At 45.8% G+C, this 16,121-nt stretch overlaps 1 protein-coding gene across 1 annotated transcript; it reads right to left on the reverse strand.

Moving 5' to 3' along the window:
* Window positions 1–3,556: 3,556 nt before the first annotated feature.
* txn2 (thioredoxin 2) lies at window positions 3,557–7,668 on the reverse strand. The gene is made up of 4 exons (XM_017416508.3): window positions 7,542–7,668; window positions 4,679–4,956; window positions 3,922–4,045; window positions 3,557–3,821 (listed from the first exon to the last, which is right to left on the reverse strand). The coding sequence occupies exons 2-4, from the start codon at window positions 4,954–4,956 to the stop codon at window positions 3,705–3,707; spliced, it is 519 nt and encodes a 172-aa protein (XP_017271997.1). The 5' UTR covers window positions 7,542–7,668; the 3' UTR covers window positions 3,557–3,704.
* Between the last annotated feature and the right edge of the window lie 8,453 nt (window positions 7,669–16,121).

A 16,121-nucleotide genomic window follows, 5' to 3' on the forward strand; every position in this document is an offset into this window, starting at 1 on the left:
GGGGGGGGGGGGGGGGTCACTCTCAATTCCAGTCACACCAATTTTTAGCCCAGTCGCTGTGAAACTGGCTGAGCTGTAGCCATTTTGAGGGGTTCGCCAAGGTCAGTTGGCTGTGCTGGCCATTTTAAAATTGGGGTTTGGGTCCGAATGGTAATCATCTGTAGATGCGCATCCAGTGATTAGGTACTGAAAATTTCATTGAAATCCGTCCATGGGTTCATGAGATATTTTGCTAACAGACAAGCAAAGCGCTGGTTTCAGGCTCTGAGGAAAGGCGGTCAGACCGGGACAGGCTCGGCGGAAGGACTCTGGCGGTTTGCTCAGCAGCCACTGCTGGCTTCCCCTGATCTTTTTTTTTGCCATATATGGTCATGAGAGTGGTTGGGTTAGACACACACACACAGAGGGTGGAGGTGTGGTCTATTGTTTTTGGCGGAAGGAGTGTAGAGTTGCTCTTGAACCTTTGGTGCCTGTCGTCATCTCCTCTGTCTGAATGCAGACAAAAAAACAAAACAAAAAGAAGAGTGACTGGAGATTTATGTGTGTGTGTGTGTGTTCAGGCTGGCAGACTGGGTCACGTGTTATTAAAACAGCAGCTGGAGCAGACGGGGAGAAAGTGCTGCGCGTGGTGGATGATTAACAGAGGTGGTGCCACGCGGCTCCAAGGAATGCGTTCTCCTCGCGCTCCTAACAGTGAAGCTTTCAGTCTCACCTGCTGATGTCAGATCAGAGGAATCCCCCCCCCCCTCCTCCTCTTCCTCTTTCCCTCCCCGCTCAGATGTGAATCATCCAGGGGCCCCGGGGCCTCGAACTGGCGGTCTGAGGGCCTCGCTCCTGGCTCTGCCGGGGCCTCTGTGATGACCGGAGCTGAAGGAGGAGAAGGAGGAAAAGCAGGACAGGGTTGGGAATTCTTCCTGCTCCCAAAGTCACGGGAGACGAGGAGACGACTGACAAACAGGTCCGGCGCGGCCATCCTCACATGACCTCGCTTGTCCTTTCCTCTCTGCCAGCCTTGCGTCTGTGCGGAGAAATGGGTTTCTGTTCGTGTTGCTTTTTATTGTCATTGTTAATTATTTACCCCTGGTAATGCGCCAAAGTCCCGCTGTTTTTTTTTTTTATCATTATCATCTGGAACCATGGTAACTTTAAAACAAAGCAGAGGCTGAAATCAAACACATCTGTCCAGGCAGAGGCAGAGACAGCTTTAGGAAGGAAAAAAAAAAAACTTCTTACAGTTTTCTGATTTACCACACAAACAGATTTTTAATCTGATTATGAGTCACGAATCAGAGGGAAACCAGCTTTAAGACCGGTAAATATGAAACTGAAAAGTGGTGTGTGCATATGTTTTCACCCCCTCCCCTTAACCACATAGCTAAATGAGATCCACCTGTCAGGTGAGCTCGGTGCCGACCCACCTGCTCTCTCTCTCGCAGAGCAAGAGACAGCATGAAGACCAAGGAACGCGCCGCACAGGCCGGAGACGACGTCCTGGGGAAGCACAGAGCAGGGTTGGGCATCACACTCAGGCACTACCACCTCAGATCTTAGCTCAAACTCCCTAAAACTCACTGAGCTCGAGGTATTTTTCGTGTCGGCTAAGGTGGATTGCCTGTGGCGGCCATCTTGAATCAGGCTGGCTCCATACATCCAGCGATTACTTTAGATCGAATCCATCTAGTTGTCGGTGAGATGTTTTGCGAACAGACAGACGAAGACACAGGTCGTTACACGATCGCCCGCCTGTCATGGAAAAATGATGCCGCCACGGTACAACCTGCCAGGAAAGGGGCGTCCGCCATGTTGGACAGAGGAGGGGGTTCATCAAAGACAGGCCATATGGAAGAAGGTGCTGTGGTCAGATGAGGCTAAAACTGAACTTTTAAAGGACAACACCACGCCTGGCACTAACCTACCACCTCTCACTTTGCTAAGAACACAACCACCACACACACAGTAAGCATGGAGGTGGCAGCATCATGCTGCAGGGATGTGGCTCTACCCAGTACTGAGTTTTGGGAACGGGGCGAGCAGTCACGTACGCTCGGCTCCTATTTCTGGTTCTTGTGGTAAACAACATTTTGCACCTTGGAAGGTGGTGATTACACCCGCCCCCGCACATTCCTTCTCCATCCCAGGCTGTAGGGCGACGAGCTGAGGACGCCACTGCAGGTCAGTGAGACAGAAGAGGCAAATTAGAGAGGAGGGTGGTGTGCAGGAGTTTCAGTTAATGCCATGACGGCATTTTCTTTGACAGCCTGAGCGACGAAAAACGTGTCGAGACAGATGCTAAACAGAGGCGAGCAAGACAAATTACCGATAAGACCGCAGACGTACTGCGTGCAAATTATACATTCTTTTGAAATACATAAAGATTAATGCACTTCATGTTCTTCTGTTCGATTTTTTGCTTCATCCTTTTAAAAAACAACTCAAAAGCATCAGCACTGTGGAGAACTGATGTCCTTTAATTGTCTAAAACAAGAAAAGGATGCCCTTAAAGGTGAAAGATGCTGACATATCACAGCTAAAATATCAGAGAGGTGATTTTTGAAGTCTGGAAGACTAAACCTTCCCTTTTTTTTTAGCTCTCAATAAAAGATCTCTCATCCCTCGGAGAGGTGGTCGTCTCTTCTGAGAGGTGCAGCGACGCAAATATGGCTGTCGCAGTTTAGTATTTATCGAAGGAAAACCCGTTTTGTGTCCGCGAGTTCAATCCTGTTGGTGGAAATGAGCCCTGAAAACAGCGGGGGGTTTACGAGTCGGGCCCCAGATTTTACAAGCCTTTCACTGGAAAAAATTGTATAATAATAAAAAAAAAAAAAAACTGAAAAAGAGCTGGTCTGTGCAAGTCAGAGAAGTTGTAATAGAGGTTGCTACACAACACGTCCCCTCACTTTTGACAGCATTGTTGATCTACACAAGGACGCAGAAATTAATCTTTTTACCAGTTTGGTTGAAATTTAACATCCGAAACATGAAAGCTACTTTAAGATTATCCACGTCTAGAGTGGGAAAGGTGGAGCACGGGACAATCTGCATCAGCTGGTGTCATTTTAGGACTGTAGAGCTTTTAAAAAAAAAAACGAAAACACGCAAAAACAGGACTGAAATAGAGAACGTCTGGACTCCTTTATCATGTTTCTGGTTCAGGTCAGTAATAAACTAAAACGGCTCGCAGTTCCCGTTTGTCTTCGGCTTCACAGTTAGGACCCAGAAAAGCACAAATACACACACAGACAAACACACGAGCAGACAATCTTCCTTTCTGGCATCATTAGGCATAACGGTGTAGAACGAGCGTGGCTCTGCAGTGTTAGGGGAGTGCCGCCCTCTTGTGGACAAACGCAGGAATCACAGCTAACATTGTCAGGTCTCATTCTGCATTACATTTTTTTTCTTTTTTAACCATAAAACTATAAATGATCTCTCCTCATGTTAGAGAGCACGGCTGCTGTAAAGTGTTTTCCTTTTCTACAGACAAAACGGTGAACGCGTCCCATTTTTTTAAAAAAGAAAACCAGAGGCGCCGCAGGAAGGGCTGCGGCGTCGGCTAGAAGGTTAGTGAAGGCAAACGCCCATCGCCAGACAAAATAAGCAACAAGCAGTGCGTCCAGAGATGGGCGTTTGCGTTTACAGAGTTGGGACTGTGGCCAAACCCCCAGATATCAGAACTGTAACGGCAGGGGGGGACGACAGGTGCTTTATTGTCCAATGACTTTGCTGACGAACGAGTCCAGCTGATCGTCATCTTTGATCCCCACGAACCGGTCGACGACGTCTCCTCCCCGTATGGCGACGACCGTGGGTACAGCGGACACCTGGAAGCAGAACGACTTGCTTGAACGGGGAAAAAAAACAAAAAAAAAACGCAACAGCGAAGAGGCAACGTGGGAAAGCGGGACGAGGAGAAGCTCTCACCCCGTACTCGATGGCCAGGTCTGTGTGATCGTCGATGTCCACCTTTGCCATGGCGACGCGACCTTTCTGCTTCGCCACGGCTTTCTCCAACCTCGGCCCGAGGATCTTACAGGGGCCGCACCACCTGAAACGCAAACAAGACGAAAACAAATCCACTGTCAGCGGACAGCATGTTGGCAGAACTTACATAACGTCAAACGTCATAAATATATGAATGTTGTTGATAATGATGTACTGCCACGCTCTACTGAAAGAACAAGTAGTAGCTGAGAGTCACCTCCAACAAATAATCCGAGCTCTAGCAGATCAAGCCTAACGCTATTTTTAAAGCCATTTGAACTCCATTAGAGGCGCGGTCGAAGCCTCGGAGCCTTTTTAATAGAAAACAGTTTTTGTTTTTTTTATTTTTGGTGTAACGTTTTCAGGTTGTGCTAAATCAGAGAAGCTCCTATTCCCCTCAGAGAAAAGTCCAGACACCCATTTTAACCTCACAACGCTCCTCCGAGGGTCAAAGGGTGGATTTTTTTAAATTTTCTGACCTACGCTTAATCTCCTTTTGCGCAAACAGAGTTCGTTCGAGTTCCTCGGGTCCACGACTGAAGCAGAAGTCGAGGAAGAAGACGTATTCGCGTCATCTTGTTGTTACTATCTGTATTATCCAAGTTAGAGTGTGTGTTTCAACGAGGCGGACGGAGCCACCACATCAGCGCGAGCCTTGCGGTGAAGCACACGGGTCGCAACGCTCGCCGCAACTCACTGTGCGTGGAAGTCGACTAACACGGGCAGCTGGCTGTTGATGACCCTCTCCGCGAAGTCGTCGTTGTCCTGAACGTTGAAGGAGACTCCCCGGCGGGGCGTGTGGCGAGCGGGCAGTGTCTGTGACGTGGCGAGGAAGGAGGCCCGACTCGGGACAGAATGAAAGGACGCGGGATAAGAAGAGGAGGAGAAGGAGGCGGCGGCGGCGCGTGACGGGAGGCAGCGGGTGTCTTTCACGGAGAGTGTCCAGACTCTGCGTAACAGCAGCCTGTGGGCCATCTGTGCGAAACACACAAAGGAGCAGAAAATAAGAGACAAAAAAAATAAATAAAAAAATAGAGGGGCTGTGCGTGATGCCTTCCATCCATCCAGTGGTTCATGAGATATTTATATAAAAAGGAAAACATCTGCAAGAAAATCCCACATTTTTGAGTTATTCCTGTTGCTCAGCAGCAGCTGACTCCTTTCTCCACACGGAAAGGATATTTCAGACATTCTGAACTGAGGTTCCTGTGGAAAGACTCCGAACAATTACCGTCTTACCTGCTGTAGATGGATGTTTCAACCATCTCAGTTTGGAGAAAAGAAGTTTAACTTTGACAGGATTATTGAGCTGAAGGCTAGTTTGAACACGGCTCCAGTCTCAAAAAAACATTCTGAGCTTATTTGCGAGCACAAAGAGCTGCGTTGGCAGCAAGCTGTAGCGTTTTCATTGCTTCCAGCAGGAAGACACACCATAGACCCTAATGGAAAGGCCTTTAAAGCAGTGTCCAATACCTAATATTATAATAATTAGTCTGTTTGACATATTACAGAACTGCAACCCTTCACAAAACTTTCATTGGTGTTTTTAATAATATTATTATAATTCTTACTTTGTTTAAAGCTCTTCAGGCACGATCATGTACAGTTTTTGTTTACTTATCTGCAATCTTCTAATTATTATTCAGCTTAAAGTTACAAAGACTAATTGCATCTGACAGATAAACTGATTGATTAGTTGACTTATATAGTTTTTGTCATAAACTGAAAAAAAAAAAAAATCGTTAGGATTAACTATGTGTGTATTTTTAATGCTCCTACGTGAAACTAAGAACATAGGAAGCTACGGCTATTTATTAACAATAGAAGAAGAAGAAACAGGAGCGCAAACAACCTCTGCACTTGGCAAATATTACGCGTACACGTAGGTCGGTCAACTCTCCAGTGTTCAAATGGCTCGTTTCCATTAGTTCAGCCCAGAGGGGGTTTTCAATCCACGGCTCTGGAGCCACACGTGGCCTCTGGAGCAGACCTGGAGTCGCCCGGTGTACCTGGACTAACTTTGTGCGACAAACGCAGCGAGCGGCTGGACCGATGGTGAGCCTGTCTCCGCCGTTCTCCAAACCCAGCAGGAAACTCACTCCCCCAGCCCAACAGATTTAAAGCAAAATGCTGGAGTTTTCCCCACATCTGTGGGGAATTATAGGTTTTAAAGGGTTGGCAGAAGGATGTTAGAGACGCAGCTGCCAGGACAGAGACAAAGAGGAGATATATGGACACAGAGGGGATGTGGAGTGAGGACAGAGGACAGTCAGACGGAGGAGGATAAGTCACTGCGGAGACCCCTGAAAAAGGGAACAGCTGAAAGAAGAAAAAGAAGTAAAAACATATGTTCATACAGGAATGTAAGAACGTAAACAACAAAAAAAAGATGGCTTCTAGTAAAAGATTTAGCTGTTTAAGTGCAGAAAGGTTGTTTTTTAAGACTTCAGGCTGCAGCTTAGTGCTTCATTTATCTGGAGGTGTTTGTTCTTTTACCACAAACATTTTCTTTAAAGCCTTTTGGCAAATTTAGTTGGCCTTTGATACTCTTAGTTAGCCTTCCAGTACCTTTGGTTTAGTTTAGTCTATCTTAGCTTTTAACATTTCTGATCTGTTCAGCTGAGGTTTTTAAATCCTAGTTTAGTTTATGTTAGCTTATTATCAGTTTATTATATCTTAGTATCTATCTTATATCTTCCTCAGTTTACCTTTAGTATGACTTGTTTTCGATAAGTTTAGTTTAGCTTTTTACATCCTAGTTTCTTAGCTTAGTTTTCCATCAGTTTATGTTACTTTTGCTCATTTATCTTACTCAGATTATCTTAGCTCATGTTTTAGATAAGCTTAGTTTAGCTTGTTATATTATTGTGTGTGTTTTCATGTTACTTTTGCTGTGTATTTGTGTGTAGAATCACAGCTTTTCTCTCTTTTTACTGCTTAAAACACAAAATACAGTTTCTGAACATAAACTGTAGGTTGTCTTTTTTAATAAACAGAATATAAAACAATAAATCGAGTATGCTTTCAGGGCCAAGTGGATGCTTGTGGCTCCAAACAAACTTTACTTAAAGGCTGAAAAAGCTGTTTTCATACAGGCGAATCAAATCATAATCTTTACTAACTTGGGAGTTTTACTGACAAGTGTTTACTTTCAACAGTAAAGTGTCAGAAGCTCAAACCCATAAGAGACATTTTAATTAAAACCTATAGCCGTGGGGGCTCCTTGTTTGTTTGTTGACAAATACAGTTAGATAATTCAGAAGCCATTTTGGTTTTAACCTGTTAATAAAAGTGTTTAACCCGCCCTGCTGGAGGTTCGCCTCAGCCCAGTCCGGGTTTCTCCCTCGCACTGATAATCCACCGGCTGCTTCGTGCCTCCATTAATCCACGTTACGTATGACTTTGCCCTCTTCGTCCTCCTCCTCCTCCTCCTCTTCCTCCCTCTCCTCGCGCGTTTTAAAACCCGCTGGCCGCCTCCTGTCGCGCGCAAGCCGACACGCGTCCTGAATGTCACACACCCGTGAGCCAAAAAGCGGGCCCTGAACGCGTCCAGCTCTTACCTTTTACTTGTTGGGAGAAACGCTAAACTCTCACAGGCACCAGCCGAGCCGAGCGCTTCCGGTTAGAGCCGCGCGCGGACCGTAGAGGAACCGAGCCGTTTAATTTTTTTTTTTTTTTTTTTGCTCCTCATGGTCGCCGCTCGGCGAGTGGCGCCATCTGCCGGCCGGCTTGGGAAGCGCAACCACAGGGCCATATCAAGGAGGCGTGTTTTTAATGTTCCGCTCAAACTTTATTAAAAAAAACCCAGACAAACAGCTATTATTAAAGCAAACAACAACGCTTGATCGTGGTAATTATTATACAGCAATAAATTTAAGAAAAAAAATCAAAAGGATGTTAATAATGGTAACATTTAAATGATTAAAAAAGCTTAAATTTACTGGTCTTTTGGTTTATTGGTAATGCTGCAGTCTTAATTCAATGAAAATGAGGAATAGCTTTGTTAAATCCTGTACTAAATAATGAGAAAACAACAAACAAGTGTCCTACATAAGTTTTAATCCCGTTTGTTTGGCTCTGAAACAATCAATCGGAAACAATTCCCTAAATTCTACTCAGAGTGCTAAGTGATTGCACCAGATCTGTCCTTAAAGGTTTGCCATTAACTATTGGGTCTCTACCCTGTTTGTCTGTTAGCAAAATATCTCATGAATTACTTGATGAATGTTAATGAAACTTCCAGGAGTAACTTATTGGATGTATCTCTATAACTGATTAACTTTATGAGCCAACCCATTTCACAATGGCTGACACAGCCAACTGACCTTAGAAAACACTTAAATGGCTTCAATTCTGTCAATTTTACAACTATTGTGCTAACACTTGGTTTGGTTGTAGCTTAGAGTCTTTCGCAACACATACTAAAAGTGCCACTAATTACACAAAATCTTTGCTTAATACTTTTAGTATTAACTGGTGGAGTCAACCCTGTTTGTCTGTTAGCAAAATATCTCGTGAACCAGTGGACAGATTGTAATGAAACTTTCAGAAATTAAAATTTGGATATACATCTACAACTGATTAACTTTTGGAATAAATTCAATTCCAGACGGCCACTACAGCTAATTGACATTAGCCTACACATGATTTGCTATAGCTCAGTCAGTTTTCCAGATACTGAGCTAAAATTTGATGTGGTAGTAGCTGAGAGTCATCTCCAACACATACTCTGAACATGACATGATTGCACAAAACATTAGTTTTAAGGTTTGACAAATACGGCCACAACTTTGTCATTTTTCAACATAAGATGACCTTAGTCTAAAACTCCGGCATGAAGGAGTGTGTTCCTTCAAGGACTAACTTGAAGTTTATTTTCTCATGCCATGCTGTCCCCTTCCAGCAGAGGGGGATGTCCATGAAGCCGAAGCGGCTGAGGGGTGTCCGCGGGCCGTTGGGTCCCCTGAACAGAGCCCTGTTCTGTGTCCCTGCTGAGGTGGGATCTGTGTGTCAGGACGAGAACACATGAGCCTCAGTCCTTCTTACCGCTCGCCGCACACGCCCCTCCTGCGCGTGTTTACTCACGAACGCGGCCCGGGCTGTTTGTGACTGGGGCCCTTTTTTCTTTAGGCCCCTCCCCACTTTCCGCCAAAATAAACACGGCACCGGAAATTGCAGGGATATCTGGGATTTTTTTTTTTTTTTTTTTGGGCGGGGGCGGGGGGGTCCCGGTTGGAAAAGGAGGCGAGGACCACGGAACAAGGCTGGTCTCTGTGACACCTTGGCCACGACGGGAGGGAGAGCACGCATGAGAGGGGAGGGCGTGACCCTGTCCTGGGTGGCTGCTGGGCACCGTGACTGACGAAAACCGGTACAGGTGACCCAGTTTCTGCTGACCCCATCAGGAAGGCCTGGACTGAGTGTGACAGCTGAGGAGGTGATGAGGAGGCTTAAAAAAAAAAAGAGCTGCATGCTTTGATGCAAATGAAAAAAAAAAAAAAAAAACAACTTTGAAAAGCTGCACCTGATATCGTTCTCCTTTTTGTGGCTCCTCACTTAGACCAGTGGTGCCCAATCCTGGTCCTGGAGGGGCCACCGTCCTGCATGTTTTAGGTGTTTCTCTGCTGTGACACACCTAATTTGAATGACTGAGCGATTAACAGGCTTCTGCAGAACCTGACGAAGAGCAGGGAGACAACCAAAATAAGCAGGACGGTGTTCCTCCAGGAGCAGGATTGAACACCCCTGTCCAAGACAGACTATACATCGTTACAAGCGCTTGACAGAGTTTGACAGGGGTCACACTGTGGGCATGCGGTGGCGTCACAGTGGCGCCAAGTTGGAACCGGTGAGGACACCCAAGACTGACCATACGAAGGACGGATAGTCGTATTGTAAACCAAGGTTTACAGAACCCTGTGCCACATGGACAGCGGTATTGGACTCTTTTCAACGTCCCATATTATTTTGCATCCATTGTGCCCCGATGAGGTCAGAATACAGCTTCGCCGCCCCATGCCTTGGCTGCAATTAACGCCAGAGCAGAGAGAGCAGCATTTGGACTGCTGCTTTGGAGCATTTCGAGGCCGAGACCGATGATCATATTCAGCGATGAATCTCGGTTTTGCTTTGCCACGGATCGCCATTGTGTGCCTTTATGACGCTGAGAGGAGAGAGGACCAGTCCTGTCGGTGTTGTGGAGAAACCCACCAGCGTTACTCCTGGTGAGGAGCTGTAGGGTCTGACTTCAGGTCACCTCTGACAGAACAGAGGTTACCTGATGCCTTACCCCTCCAGCACAGTCTTTCAACAAGACAAGACCCGTTTGCGCGCAGCTCGTGTCTACGGGCCGCCTGAGTCATGCCGACGAATCTCTTGTGGCCAGCCAAGTCTCTGCCGAACATCTTTGGGATCAGCTCGAACGTCGCAGCTCGAGCCCGTCAACCTAGTGCCAAACAGCTGTGGGCTGACTTACCGCAGGAGAGGACGCAGCAGCTGTGGGACTGAGATTTGGACCAGGTCGCCGCTTGTGTCCAAACCAGAGGGGGCACCACACCCTACCGACACGGGACCAGCAGTGCACTTGCCCATGCTGCCAACTCTGTCTTCCATTCGGTCCGATCTCGTAACCATTGTTGTACGCTCACATATGACCTTTCAGCACGTTCCACTTTCGTGCAACTTCCACCTCCGTCTGGGAGCCTAACTCATTTTCTGTCAGCGACTGCATTTGTTGGCCGAGGTTTCACAACAAAGCACGCAAGTTTACTTGCACAATGGCTTTACAACCCCCCTCTTTAGCCGGCGTGCCCTAGCTGCCGAACAGATCGCAGCGAAAAGATGATCTGTCCATGCTGAGTTTCTTTATTTCACTTTGTGCCAAACTGGGTCCTCCCTCACGTGTTCCACAATTTACCGCGACTCTTTTTAGTCCTCTCCACGCCTCACCGCTGGCCTGTAATTTCCACATTCTTTCTGCTCCCCATCACGCTCGCTGCAGTTTGATTATGGTCAGATAAACCGAACGCGATGTAACGCGTGTTGTCGCGTACATGGCGTTTTGGAAAAAAAGGGCAGCACCCCCCTCCTGAGAGTGTGGTTTTGGAGACCATGAAGTGCAGCTCGGTCGGTGTTTGGTGGGTCGCCTGCTCACAGATGTGTGTGTGTGTGTGTGTGTGTATGTACAAGATCACACACCTGACAACTCTATAAGGTGTTTGAGGATGTGCGCATAACCTCCCCGTCTCCTTTTTTCCCGGGGTCGGCTTTTTACACCGATGTGTGTTTCAGTGTTTGGGAAGTCAACATCAGAGTTCCTGTTTTTATGTTTAAAAATAACTTTTGGGGACTGAAATTCCCCTTCCTCCTTTCGTTCTTTCCTACTGGCGCTCTCCTTGCATTCCTCCCTCCCTCTGTTTTGGAACAGTCCGCTTCCTGTACCTGTCCGGGCCGCGCACACTTTGATACGCAGAAACGCCCGTGCAGTGCGGGCGCTAAAAGCTCGGCTTGTTTTCTCTTTGCCAGGAAGGCAGAAAAATGCACCTCACAATTAAAGGCTTAGCATCCCTTAAAGGAATGCAGGAGAGCTTTAACGCAAGAGTTTTAAACTAAGATCGTCTTGAGTTGGCAAATGACAGAGTTAGAGCCATTTTGGTTAAAGTTCAAAAATAACTTTATGCACATTCTCATACAACAGTGCAAAATCTGTTCGTGCTTGGAGTATGTGCTGTGAATGACTCTCAGCTACTACCACACCGAATTTTACCTCAATTGCTGTAAATTTGACTATATTATACCTACTTTTGGGTTTTCTAAGTTCAGTTGGCCGAAGCAGCCATGTTAAAATGGGTTGGCTCCAAAGGTTAATCAGTTGTAGATGTTCATCCAATGATTACATTTTTGAAAGGTCCATTAAAATTCGGCCCAGTGGCCCACAAGATATTTTGCTAACAGACAGACAAACAAACACGCACACAGAAATGGGCAAAACCATTAACTGTCCTTTTGCCTTTGGCGGCGGGTGATGAGCAGCTGTGACTTTTTCTTTCATTGCTGTTGTGTCTCGTCTACTTTATATCATTCATTAACCTACCCCCCACCCCTGCGATTAACAGAAGCAGCTTCTCAAAAAAAAAAAGGTCAAGCTCTAATTCTGATGAAAAAAACAACACGAGCGCATGAGCAAATTGTGAAAAATGCTTCTCAAAGAACGGAAGGAAGGGATTAGCACAGTTTTCAACTCTGTGCTGCAGAATTTCATTCAGCAGTCTAAGGGCTCTGAGTTAATCCGTCAAGCAAAGGGCAACGGCACACCCCTGCTCTTGAGCACCAGAGATCCGACTCTCTCAGACAGCACCGCAGCCCGAAACACGCTTCACCAGTAGCTTATAGGAGCACATAAGGAAGGAACGACTTACTCAGCATGATAATACAAACGTGATATAGCAAAGATGTTTTTAGGAAGGCGTGGAAAACAACAGTTGGTTCAAATCTTGCCATAACTTGGCAGGGTGTGCTGTCTGTCTTTAAATAAATTTAGGAAACGGGACAGGTGAAGCACGAAGCAAATGGTCCGAGCCTAAAACTCCCTCTGCAGTAGATGGGCAGTAAATGAACAAGGCGTCTTTGGGAAACAGGTAAAACGCCGCATGGGCTGATGTTCTCCACCCTCGTCCATGAATGTCTTGTTCCAGCGCCCCGTTTCTCATCGAAATGTCCTGGCTCGCCAACATCTGAGTACAGGCAACTTTTGAGCAAGGTTGTTGGAGGTTGCCTTAAAAAGGACCTGAACCACTCAATGGGTGATTAACAGGCTTCTGCAGAACATGAAGAGGTGATTTAACCACTGAATCAGGTGTGTTGGAGCAGGAAAACAAGGAAAACATGCAGGATGGTGGCCCTCCAGGACCAGGATTGGAGACCCCTTGCTCTAGTAGATCCAATGACCAACCTTAGATATCTCTGTCCAAAAGAGCACAGTCCTAGAAACAGTGAAGATACAGATTATAGCCCTTAGGATCCCAGATCTCTGGTAGACAACCTTAGCTTGAAGTGAAGTGTAGCGGACCATTTGAAAAGGGTGGCCCTTTTCCTCCTATTCTCTCTGTCAGCCCTTGATAGTTCTCAAGCTTCTCTTGTTCCTTCTTCTTGATGTTGCAGTCGCTTGGGAGCGTTAAATCTACAGTATCAATGCTGCCTTTTTCTGTTGTTTGTTGGCCACCGCAGTGTCCAGTAGGTTAGCCAGTACGTGTTTGTCAGTGTGGACCTGGACGTCCCACAGTGTTAGCGCTGTCAGTCTCACCCTTGGTGGAGGCTCTCACTTTGACTGTGGCCCATGTCAGGTTAGCTCGTTGGTCTTGCTGCCAGCTATTGGAAATGGTGGTCTATCAAAACAAGACTTTAAAGAAAAAATGGCAGAGAATGTCTATGGGAACTTAAAAACCCAACATCTAGACCACACGTGTCAAACTCAAGGCCCGCGGGCCAGATCCGGCCCTCTGTAACATTTCATCCGGCCCCCAAGATAACGTTTAGATGTCATTAGGTACCGCCCTCTAGTCTGGGACAGACCGAGTCTCTGATTCTTATTTTGCTTAAGAAAACTGAGACTAATTAGTGAAGTTTTCTCTTGACAGTGAATTAGAAGCCAACAATATATAGTTTTAATTTCTGTCTAATCAGGTTTTTGTTGATGGCTTTTTTAAAAAAAATCTGTTTTAATGTTAAAAAATTCATTTAAAAGCTGAGTGAGGTGTAAGAAATGGCTGCTAACGATGCTCTTTTTGAAGTTTGATCTATTTGTCTGTGCTCATTAAAGTCTGTTTGCTCTAAATTCTGTATATTCTGTAACTGGGAAAAGGTAATTGATATTTCTATATGAGTGATTTGACATAATACATCTAAAACCAAGGTTAATTTATGTAATTTTTAATAAATTTTGATTGTTATTGGCCCTTGGCTAGGACCAAATTTTTTATTTCGGCCCCCTTGCATCACTGGGTTTGATACCCCTGATCTAGACTGACCAAGAAACAACTTCTGACCCAGTGATCCATTGCTCGCAAACTGAATTACCACATCTGTTTAACACAGATGTTATAACAAGGAGGAGCCAGGATGACAGGCCGGCGGGGATACATTATCACCCCAACCATCTGAGAATGGGTACCAAGCCCTACTAAACAGCCCTGAAGATCATGACTAAGCTTGACACCTACTGTATGTATGCAAAGGAAGAAAAAAGGGTAAACAATGTTGGTAACAAAATGTAAAATCAGTTCTTAACCAAATCATCTCCCATATGGAAAGACAACACTGGCTTATCTCTTTAAGGTTAGGAATCGTTATTCTGCTTAAATGATTCAAAGGCCATCAAAAAGCTGAAGGTATTTCTTAGGAACACTTTCAAAATTACCACAACTCTGCAAATGTTATTCACAAATGTCAAGTTAGGTCTGTCTTAAGCACTCGGATTTCCCTAAATGGCTTTCTTATTACAAGAAATCTGCCACTTTGGCCCTACCTCAAACAAGTAATGTAGCCAGCGAGTATCTGTGTCCATTTCTTGTTCATGGAGAGGCTGTAAAGAGTTAGATCGGTGTTGGGACAGGTGTGGGGGCTCTCCTGAACTAACATTCCACACCTGTCTTCCTGTTTCCTCTGAATGTAAACACGCTGTTTCTCACAGACACACAAAGCTTTCCGTCGAGCGCCGCCGCAGCAACAGGAGCCCGCTGGAACCAGTTTGGTTCCACTTTCCCCCCTCCACTTCTATCAAGTTTGTCTGCTTTCTGTTTTGTTTTATTTTTGCTTTTCCCTCCGTACATGTACCTTACACTTCCCTGCTGTCCCTGACCCCCCCCCGCCCCGTCTGCCTGTTTGTTTCCACCAAACTTGGGTTTTTTCAAAGGTTCAAATGTATTTCTCACCTGCCACGGCTCACTCCTACCCCTCCCCGTCAAACCGTTCCTTTTTAACAGCAGGGTTTGTTGGTTTTTTTTGTCCAGCGAACTTCCAAAAGCAGACTTGTGTCACTGTAGCCATTATGACTCAGGTGTTTTCGGCTCAGGACACAAAGATCTCTCAGAGCTGATGAATGCGCGCTCTTTGATGCGTATTGGAAATTCGGGATGTTAGTTCAGGGGACAACACCGGGACCAAAAGCAAAGAAGGACATATTATTTGATGAGTCAATGGAAACTAAATATTTAAACCAAAAAGAAAAAGAAAAATCTTTTTCTCCCTCTGTAGAAGTGTGTGTGTCATGTGTTGGGGTTTGTTTACATTGGTCGCTTACATCACTTCCATGCGCTGGCAGAGAGAGAGAGATGGATTGTTTGGACAGAGGATGGTGGTTTGGCGACCGCAGGGTTTTGCTCTCTGTAGGCCTCTGTGTGAGAAAACATACCGATGGCGTGCAGGCTCTTTATGCATTCGTCTGAGCTGCTCGAGGAGTCGGTTGGCACGCAGCGTAAGCTCTTCGCCATAAATCTCTACTTTATAAACTCTTGCACCTCTACAAATGTCACCTTCACATAAATAACACTCATTTATGTGAGCCTTACCACATCAGCTCTTCATGAATTGAGGGTTTTTTTAAAAGAAAGAGGAAACCCTTGTCAAACAATTGTGGGTAAATGGTAGAAAAAAAAATTAAAAAGTTTAAAAAAATTGTACTTTTATTACTGTAAAAATGGAGCAGATTGTTTTGTGCACCAAGTCACCATAGCCATTTTTTCTAAAACCCTGATTAAAAGAAAATCAAACGAGGCAATGTTATTTGTTGCAGTCTGCAGCTTTGCCACTAGATGGCGCTGCTTTTTTTAAAACTAGCTCCACATTGAGCAGTTACACGTGTTGTTTGTGCCTCTAAAGGCTCCGGCATGCTCCACAAGACGTCAGAGAAGTCGGTTGCGAGACGTTCGTGTTCGCCCACACCTTTCATCGTTCACGGGACGCTCGGATCAGAACTCCCGGGAAGCTCCTCCCTCCTCCTGCTGGCGTTAAAACGGGTTTCTTCCCGCCGGCTTCCCAGCTCTCCTGTCCTTGTTCTGCTGGAGCAGTCGTAAAGACGGCTGTATTTTCTAACAGGCTCCAGCTGCTTCTCAGAGGAGCAGTAGAAGCAGAATGACTCCATTAAA

The sequence above is a fragment of the Kryptolebias marmoratus genome, linkage group LG12 (genome assembly GCF_001649575.2).
Source record: "Kryptolebias marmoratus isolate JLee-2015 linkage group LG12, ASM164957v2, whole genome shotgun sequence".
In the NCBI taxonomy this organism is placed as follows: Eukaryota; Metazoa; Chordata; class Actinopteri; order Cyprinodontiformes; family Rivulidae; genus Kryptolebias; species Kryptolebias marmoratus.